The sequence below is a fragment of the Callospermophilus lateralis genome, chromosome 1 (genome assembly GCF_048772815.1).
Source record: "Callospermophilus lateralis isolate mCalLat2 chromosome 1, mCalLat2.hap1, whole genome shotgun sequence".
Taxonomy (NCBI): Eukaryota; Metazoa; Chordata; class Mammalia; order Rodentia; family Sciuridae; genus Callospermophilus; species Callospermophilus lateralis.
In genome coordinates this window covers 220,683,722-220,692,392 of record NC_135305.1, presented here as the reverse complement: position 1 = coordinate 220,692,392, position 8,671 = coordinate 220,683,722, and the positions used below count along the sequence as shown (strand labels likewise).

The 8,671-nt window shown below is 52.7% G+C and overlaps 1 protein-coding gene across 1 annotated transcript in view; it reads left to right on the top strand.

Annotated features, from left to right (window-relative positions):
• The first annotated feature begins 852 nt into the window (after positions 1-852).
• Adgre1 (adhesion G protein-coupled receptor E1) overlaps positions 853-8,671 on the top strand; it is a 50,836-nt gene continuing 43,017 nt past the window's right edge. The window contains exons 1-12 of the mRNA XM_077110365.1: positions 853-859; positions 1,594-1,740; positions 2,254-2,406; positions 2,516-2,635; positions 3,661-3,813; positions 3,923-4,042; positions 4,406-4,552; positions 5,067-5,219; positions 6,474-6,626; positions 7,214-7,360; positions 7,875-8,027; positions 8,137-8,256. Of these exons, the coding sequence (XP_076966480.1) occupies positions 853-859; positions 1,594-1,740; positions 2,254-2,406; positions 2,516-2,635; positions 3,661-3,813; positions 3,923-4,042; positions 4,406-4,552; positions 5,067-5,219; positions 6,474-6,626; positions 7,214-7,360; positions 7,875-8,027; positions 8,137-8,256 (1,573 nt within the window). The remainder of the gene's footprint in view (positions 860-1,593; positions 1,741-2,253; positions 2,407-2,515; positions 2,636-3,660; positions 3,814-3,922; positions 4,043-4,405; positions 4,553-5,066; positions 5,220-6,473; positions 6,627-7,213; positions 7,361-7,874; positions 8,028-8,136; positions 8,257-8,671) is intronic.

Here is an 8,671-nt window from a genome sequence, read left to right as displayed (position 1 = left end):
CTGCCCCAGGGCCTTTGCAGACCACTGTTCCTTTTGCCTCAAATAGCTTTGTAGTTCATGTCTTCAGGTTTTTGCTTGGACTTCACCCTCTGGGTCAAGCTGTTTGGGCTTCCCTGTTTAAAATTGTACCTCCTCCCACCCATTCTCACCATCTGCTCTTTCCTTTAATTTTTCTCTGTCTTCAGTCATCAGGTGATACGCTGGGACAGCTGTCATTTCCTGTTGACGTCCCCCTCCCTCCCTCCCTCCCTCCCTCCCACATGGATGAAAGCTCTGCACTTGCAGAGACCTTCACTCAGGCCACACTTTTTATTGAGCCTCTGTTGGGCACCTCTAGTGGAGATGGAACAGGGCGGCAGGCAGCCCTGCCTGGGAGCACGTCCCAGCTCCCGGGGGCCACCCGTCCCACTGCCTCTGTCCCTAGTGTTGCTACCTCCCTGCTGAGGGTAGATCCTCCCACCCTCCCATGTGCAGCCCGGTAAGGGTCAGGGCAGGGAGGGAGGGAGAGCAGGCACCTCACTGCTGCTGCTCCTACCAGCCAGAGCCCAGCTCCGTGGCCACCCCTCGCCGCAGTGCCATCTTCAGGTGGATGGACGTTCCACGGAAAGGAAGAGGGTGCAAAGGGTCCAGGAGAATGGCTGGCATCCTCTGCTCTGAGGTTCCTATTGGAACTTGAGCCAAGCTCTACCTCTCTCCAAAGCCTCCCCGTGGATGCATCCTCTCTGTGCAGTGCTTGGGTGTTCACAGCATGGCTCGTGGCCAACAACGTGGGCATCCTCCAGGAGCTTGGTATAAGGCAGAGTCTCAGGTCTCCTTCTCCAACTCGGCTGGGTTAGCATCTGATTTTCCAAGATGTCCTGTGAGTTCAAGGTGAAGGAGATGCTGCTGGTCTGTGGACACCCTTGGAGTAGCCAAGTCCAGATCAGGGCTCACAGACTCCCCAGGGCTCTTGTTCAAATGCAGATTCTGACTTGGTAGACCTGGCGCGGGGCTTGAGGTCTTAGCAATTCCACCGAACTCCAAGATGATGCTCATGCTGCCTTTCCATGGACCACACATTGAGTAGCAAGGGCCTCAGGTCTTCAAGATACAAACCAGCACAAACTGGATGGCTTAAACAACAACAATTCACTTTCTCACAGTCCCGAGGGCTGAGACTGAAGCCCAGGTGTGTGAGCACCCTTCTCTGTGTGTGAAATCTGCGCTGCACCTTTGTCTTAGTTTCTGAGGTTGCTGGTAGTCCTTGGTGCTCCTTGGCTTATAGACGCATGGCCCCAATCTGCCTCCATTGCCCCACACATTCTCCCTGAGCCTGTCTTGGAGTCTCTTCCCTCCTTACAAGGCTCCACTTATGCTGGATTGAGGGTGTGCCCTACTCCTACGACTGCATTCTTCATTTACATTTCCAGTTGCATCCACAAAGGGCCCATTTAAATAAGATCACATTCACAGGCACCAAGGTTCAGGGCTTCGTGTACCTCTTTGGAGCACACTGAACTCACAATGGTCACTGCCCCCTTTTTGTGCTGAGGTCCCTGGAGGCTCCACTCTGCACTCTTATCTTGTCCAAACTCTTCTTTCCATGCTGCCTAGATGTGAATGAGTGTGCGGACACCACCACGTGCCCAGCTTATGCAACCTGCACCAACACCGTGGGGAGTTACTACTGCACTTGCAAACAAGGCTTCCTGTCCAGCAATGGACAAAACCAATTCAGGGGCCCAGGAGTGGAATGTGAAGGTCAGTTTGCACCCTTGAAACCCTCCAGGATTTGGTAGGAAAATCACATGGAAGCTGCTGAGTAGTGGATGCAAGGTCTTCCCTCATCAAAGATCCAAACAGGATTTCCTCCCTCCCTCTCTCCCTCCATTCTTCCCATTTTCCTCCCTCTCCGCTCCCCTCTGCACTCCCTTCCTTCCCTGCTCTCTCTTGCTCTGTTTCCTGAACACTGTAGACATGAGGGCTGTTGGGCTTCCTCACAACATGGCGGCATGTTCCAAGTCCGTGCACCTCAGGGAACAAGGTGGAAGTGCATGGTGTGCTTGTGATCTAGCTTGGTATTTTTGTGACCTGGCATACTTGCCACCCTAGTGACATATGTTGGAGGGAGCACAGACCCACCCTTGGTGGAAGAAGGCCATGTCACAATGATGGAGGAACCTGTGGGATGGGGATTCTTTCAACCATCTTTGAAAAATGCATCTGCTACCCAGGATGGGGCAAATTTGTCATGCTGGTTCTTTTTCTGTCCAGATGTTGATGAATGTACTGAGAGCCCCCCACGTTGTGGTCCTCACTCAGTCTGCAAGAACATGCTTGGGAGGTACAGGTGCAGCTGCCTTCCTGGCTTCTCTTCTCCCACTGGAGACTGGGTCCCGGGAAGGCCAGGCACCTTCTCTTGCAGAGGTAACTCCTTCAGGCCCTCTGCCATGGGCCTTGGTGGGCATCTACCCCTGGGATGAGTATGTGCATCCTTGGACTCTCTGGTTCATGGACTGTCCCCTCTTCCTTGCAGACATTGACGAGTGCCTCACCAGTGGGATCTGCCCTGAACATTCCACCTGTGTCAACTCTGTGGGGAGCTACCATTGCAGCTGCCAAGTTGGATTCTTTTCCAATGGCTCCACATGTGAAGGTACAGAGGGCCTGGTTATATCATTGGTCTACCTGATTCAGTAGGGGTCTCCTCACTGGCAGTCCCATGCATTCTCCCTGAGCCTCTCTTGGAGTCTCTTCCCTCCTTACAAGGCACCACTTACGCTGGATTGAGGGTGTGCCCTACTCCTACGACTGCATTCTTCATTTACATTTCCAGTTGCATCCACAAAGGGCCCATTTAAATAAGATCACATTCACAGGCACCAGGGTTCAGGGCTTCGTGTACCTCTTTGGAGCACACTGAACTCACAATGGTCACTGCCCCTTTTTGTGCTGAGGTCCCTGGAGGCTCCACTCTGCACTCTTATCTTGTCCAAACTCTTCTTTCCATGCTGCCTAGATGTGAATGAGTGTGCGGACACCACCACGTGCCCAGCTTATGCAACCTGCACCAACACCGTGGGGAGTTACTACTGCACTTGCAAACAAGGCTTCCTGTCCAGCAATGGACAAAACCAATTCAGGGGCCCAGGAGTGGAATGTGAAGGTCAGTTTGCACCCTTGAAACCCTCCAGGATTTGGTAGGAAAATCACATGGAAGCTGCTGAGTAGTGGATGCAAGGTCTTCCCTCATCAAAGATCCAAACAGGATTTCCTCCCTCCCTCTCTCCCTCCCTTTTCCCCATTTTCCTCCCTCTCCCCTCCCCTCTGCACTCCCTTCCTTCCCTGCTCTCTCTTGCTCTGTTTCCTGAACACTGTAGACATGAGGGCTGTTGGGCTTCCTCACAACATGGCGGCATGTTCCAAGTCCGTGCACGTCAGGGAACAAGGTGGAAGCGCATGGTGTGCTTGTGACCTAGCTTGGTATTTTTGTGACCTGGCATACTTGCCACCCTAGTGACATATGTTTGAGGGGGAACAGACCTACCCTTGGTGGAAGAAGGCCATGTCACAATGATGGAGGAACCTGTGGGATGGGGGATTCTTTCAACCATCTTTGAAAAGTGGCAACTGCTACCCAGGATGGGGCAAATTTGTCATGCAGGTTCTTTTTCTGTCCAGATGTTGATGAATGTTCTGAGAGCCCGCCACGTTGTGGTCCTCACTCAGTCTGCAAGAACATGCTTGGGAGGTACAGGTGCAGCTGCCTTCCTGGCTTCTCTTCTCCCACTGGAGACTGGGTCCCGGGAAGGCCAGGCACCTTCTCTTGCAGAGGTAACTCCTTCAGGCCCTCTGCCATGGGCCTTGGTGGGCATCTACCGCTGGGATGAGTATGTGCATCCTTGGACTCTCTGGTTCATGGACTGTCCCCTCTTCCTTGCAGACATTGACGAGTGCCTCACCAGTGGGATCTGCCCTGAGCATTCCACCTGTGTCAACTCTGTGGGGAGCTACCATTGCAGCTGCCAAGCTGGATTCTTTTCCAATGGCTCCACATGTGAAGGTACAGAGGGCCTGGTTATATCATTGGTCTACCTGATTCAGTAGGGGTCTCCTCACTGGCAGTCCCATGCATTCTCCCTGAGCCTCTCTTGGAGTCTCTTCCCTCCTTACAAGGCACCACTTACGCTGGATTGAGGGTGTGCCCTACTCCTACGACTGCATTCTTCATTTACATTTCCAGTTGCATCCACAAAGGTCCCATTTAAATAAGATCACATTCACAGGCACCAGGGTTCAGGGCTTCGTGTACCTCTTTGGAGCACACTGAACTCACAATGGTCACTGCCCCTTTTTGTGCTGAGGTCCCTGGAGGCTCCACTCTGCACTCTTATCTTGTCCAAACTCTTCTTTCCATGCTGCCTAGATGTGAATGAGTGTGCGGACACCACCACGTGCCCAGCTTATGCAACCTGCACCAACACCGTGGGGAGTTACTACTGCACTTGCAAACAAGGCTTCCTGTCCAGCAATGGACAAAACCAATTCAGGGGCCCAGGAGTGGAATGTGAAGGTCAGTTTGCACCCTTGAAACCCTCCAGGATTTGGTAGGAAAATCACATGGAAGCTGCTGAGTAGTGGATGCAAGGTCTTCCCTCATCAAAGATCCAAACAGGATTTCCTCCCTCCCTCTCTCCCTCCCTTTTCCCCATTTTCCTCCCTCTCCCCTCCCCTCTGCACTCCCTCCCATCCCTGCTCTCTCTTGCTCTGATTCCTGAACACTGTAGACATGAGGGCTGTTGGGCTTCCTCACAACATGGCGGCATGTTCCAAGTCCGTGCACCTCAGGGAACAAGGTGGAAGCGCATGGTGTGCTTGTGACCTAGCTTGGTATTTTTGTGACCTGGCATACTTGCACCCTAGTGACATATGTGGGAGGGAGCACAGACCTACCCTTGGTGGAAGAAGGCCATGTCACAATGATGGAGGAACCTGTGGGATGGGGGATTCTTTCAACCATCTTTGAAAAATGGCAACTGCTACCCAGGATGGGGCAAATTTGTCATGCTGGTTCTTTTTCTGTCCAGATGTTGATGAATGTACTGAGAGCCCCCCACGTTGTGGTCCTCACTCAGTCTGCAAGAACGTGCTTGGGAGGTACAGGTGCAGCTGCCTTCCTGGCTTCTCTTCTCCCACTGGAGACTGGGTCCCGGGAAGGCCAGGCACTTTCTCTTGCAGAGGTAACTCCTTCAGGCTCTCTGCCATGGGCCTTGGTGGGCATCTACCCCTGGGATGAGTATGTGCATCCTTGGACTCTCTGGTTCATGGACTGTCCCCTCTTCCTTGCAGACATTGACGAGTGCCTCACCAGTGGGATCTGCCCTGAACATTCCACCTGTGTCAACTCTGTGGGGAGCTACCATTGCAGCTGCCAAGTTGGATTCTTTTCCAATGGCTCCACATGTGAAGGTACAGAGGGCCTGGTTATATCATTGGTCTACCTGATTCAGTAGGGGTCTCCTCACTGGCAGTCCCACGCATTCTCCCTGAGCCTCTCTTGGAGTCTCTTCCCTCCTTACAAGGCACCACTTACGCTGGATTGAGGGTGTGCCCTACTCCTACGACTGCATTCTTCATTTACATTTCCAGTTGCATCCACAAAGGGCCCATTTAAATAAGATCACATTCACAGGCACCAGGGTTCAGGGCTTCGTGTACCTCTTTGGAGCACACTGAACTCACAATGGTCACTGCCCCTTTTTGTGCTGAGGTCCCTGGAGGCTCCACTCTGCACTCTTATCTTGTCCAAACTCTTCTTTCCATGCTGCCTAGATGTGAATGAGTGTGCGGACACCACCACGTGCCCAGCTTATGCAACCTGCACCAACACCGTGGGGAGTTACTACTGCACTTGCAAACAAGGCTTCCTGTCCAGCAATGGACAAAACCAATTCAGGGGCCCAGGAGTGGAATGTGAAGGTCAGTTTGCACCCTTGAAACCCTCCAGGATTTGGTAGGAAAATCACATGGAAGCTGCTGAGTAGTGGATGCAAGGTCTTCCCTCATCAAAGATCCAAACAGGATTTCCTCCCTCCCTCTCTCCCTCCCTTTTCCCCATTTTCCTCCCTCTCCCCTCCCCTCTGCACTCCCTTCCTTCCCTGCTCTCTCTTGCTCTGTTTCCTGAACACTGTAGACATGAGGGCTGTTGGGCTTCCTCACAACATGGCGGCATGTTCCAAGTCCGTGCACGTCAGGGAACAAGGTGGAAGCGCATGGTGTGCTTGTGACCTAGCTTGGTATTTTTGTGACCTGGCATACTTGCCACCCTAGTGACATATGTTTGAGGGGGAACAGACCTACCCTTGGTGGAAGAAGGCCATGTCACAATGATGGAGGAACCTGTGGGATGGGGGATTCTTTCAACCATCTTTGAAAAGTGGCAACTGCTACCCAGGATGGGGCAAATTTGTCATGCAGGTTCTTTTTCTGTCCAGATGTTGATGAATGTTCTGAGAGCCCGCCACGTTGTGGTCCTCACTCAGTCTGCAAGAACATGCTTGGGAGGTACAGGTGCAGCTGCCTTCCTGGCTTCTCTTCTCCCACTGGAGACTGGGTCCCGGGAAGGCCAGGCACCTTCTCTTGCAGAGGTAACTCCTTCAGGCCCTCTGCCATGGGCCTTGGTGGGCATCTACCGCTGGGATGAGTATGTGCATCCTTGGACTCTCTGGTTCATGGACTGTCCCCTCTTCCTTGCAGACATTGACGAGTGCCTCACCAGTGGGATCTGCCCTGAACATTCCACCTGTGTCAACTCTGTGGGGAGCTACCATTGCAGCTGCCAAGCTGGATTCTTTTCCAATGGCTCCACATGTGAAGGTACAGAGGGCCTGGTTATATCATTGGTCTACCTGATTCAGTAGGGGTCTCCTCACTGGCAGTCCCATGCATTCTCCCTGAGCCTCTCTTGGAGTCTCTTCCCTCCTTACAAGGCACCACTTACGCTGGATTGAGGGTGTGCCCTACTCCTACGACTGCATTCTTCATTTACATTTCCAGTTGCATCCACAAAGGTCCCATTTAAATAAGATCACATTCACAGGCACCAGGGTTCAGGGCTTCGTGTACCTCTTTGGAGCACACTGAACTCACAATGGTCACTGCCCCTTTTTGTGCTGAGGTCCCTGGAGGCTCCACTCTGCACTCTTGTCCAAACTCTTCTTTCCATGCTGCCTAGATGTGAATGAGTGTGCGGACACCACCACGTGCCCAGCTTATGCAACCTGCACCAACACCGTGGGGAGTTACTACTGCACTTGCAAACAAGGCTTCCTGTCCAGCAATGGACAAAACCAATTCAGGGGCCCAGGAGTGGAATGTGAAGGTCAGTTTGCACCCTTGAAACCCTCCAGGATTTGGTAGGAAAATCACATGGAAGCTGCTGAGTAGTGGATGCAAGGTCTTCCCTCATCAAAGATCCAAACAGGATTTCCTCCCTCCCTCTCTCCCTCCCTTTTCCCCATTTTCCTCCCTCTCCCCTCCCCTCTGCACTCCCTCCCATCCCTGCTCTCTCTTGCTCTGATTCCTGAACACTGTAGACATGAGGGCTGTTGGGCTTCCTCACAACATGGCGGCATGTTCCATGTCCGTGCACCTCAGGGAACAAGGTGGAAGCGCATGGTGTGCTTGTGACCTAGCTTGGTATTTTTGTGACCTGGCATACTTGCCACCCTAGTGACATATGTTGGAGGGAGCACAGACCCACCCTTGGTGGAAGAAGGCCATGTCACAATGATGGAGGAACCTGTGGGATGGGGGATTCTTTCAACCATCTTTGAAAAATGCATCTGCTACCCAGGATGGGGCAAATTTGTCATGCTGGTTCTTTTTCTGTCCAGATGTTGATGAATGTACTGAGAGCCCCCCACGTTGTGGTCCTCACTCAGTCTGCAAGAACGTGCTTGGGAGGTACAGGTGCAGCTGCCTTCCTGGCTTCTCTTCTCCCACTGGAGACTGGGTCCCGGGAAGGCCAGGCACTTTCTCTTGCAGAGGTAACTCCTTCAGGCTCTCTGCCATGGGCCTTGGTGGGCATCTACCCCTGGGATGAGTATGTGCATCCTTGGACTCTCTGGTTCATGGACTATCCCCTCTTCCTTGCAGACATTGACGAGTGTCTCACCAGTGGGATCTGCCCTGAGCATTCCACCTGTGTCAACTCTGTGGGGAGCTACCATTGCAGCTGCCAAGCTGGATTCTTCTCCAATGGCTCCACCTGTGAAGGTACAGAGGGCCTGGTTATATCATTGGTCTACCTGATTCAGTAGGGGTCTCCTCACTGGCAGTCCCACGCATTCTCCCTGAGCCTCTCTTGGAGTCTCTTCCCTCCTTACAAGGCACCACTTACGCTGGATTGAGGGTGTGCCCTACTCCTACGACTGCATTCTTCATTTACATTTCCAGTTGCATCCACAAAGGGCCCATTTAAATAAGATCACATTCACAGGCACCAGGGTTCAGGGCTTCGTGTACCTCTTTGGAGCACACTGAACTCACAATGGTCACTGCTCCTTTTTGTGCTGAGGTTCCTGGAGGCTCCACTCTGCACTCTTATCTTGTCCAAACTCTTCTTTCCATGCTGCCTAGATGTGAATGAGTGTGCGGACACCACCACGTGCCCAGCTTATACAACCTGCAC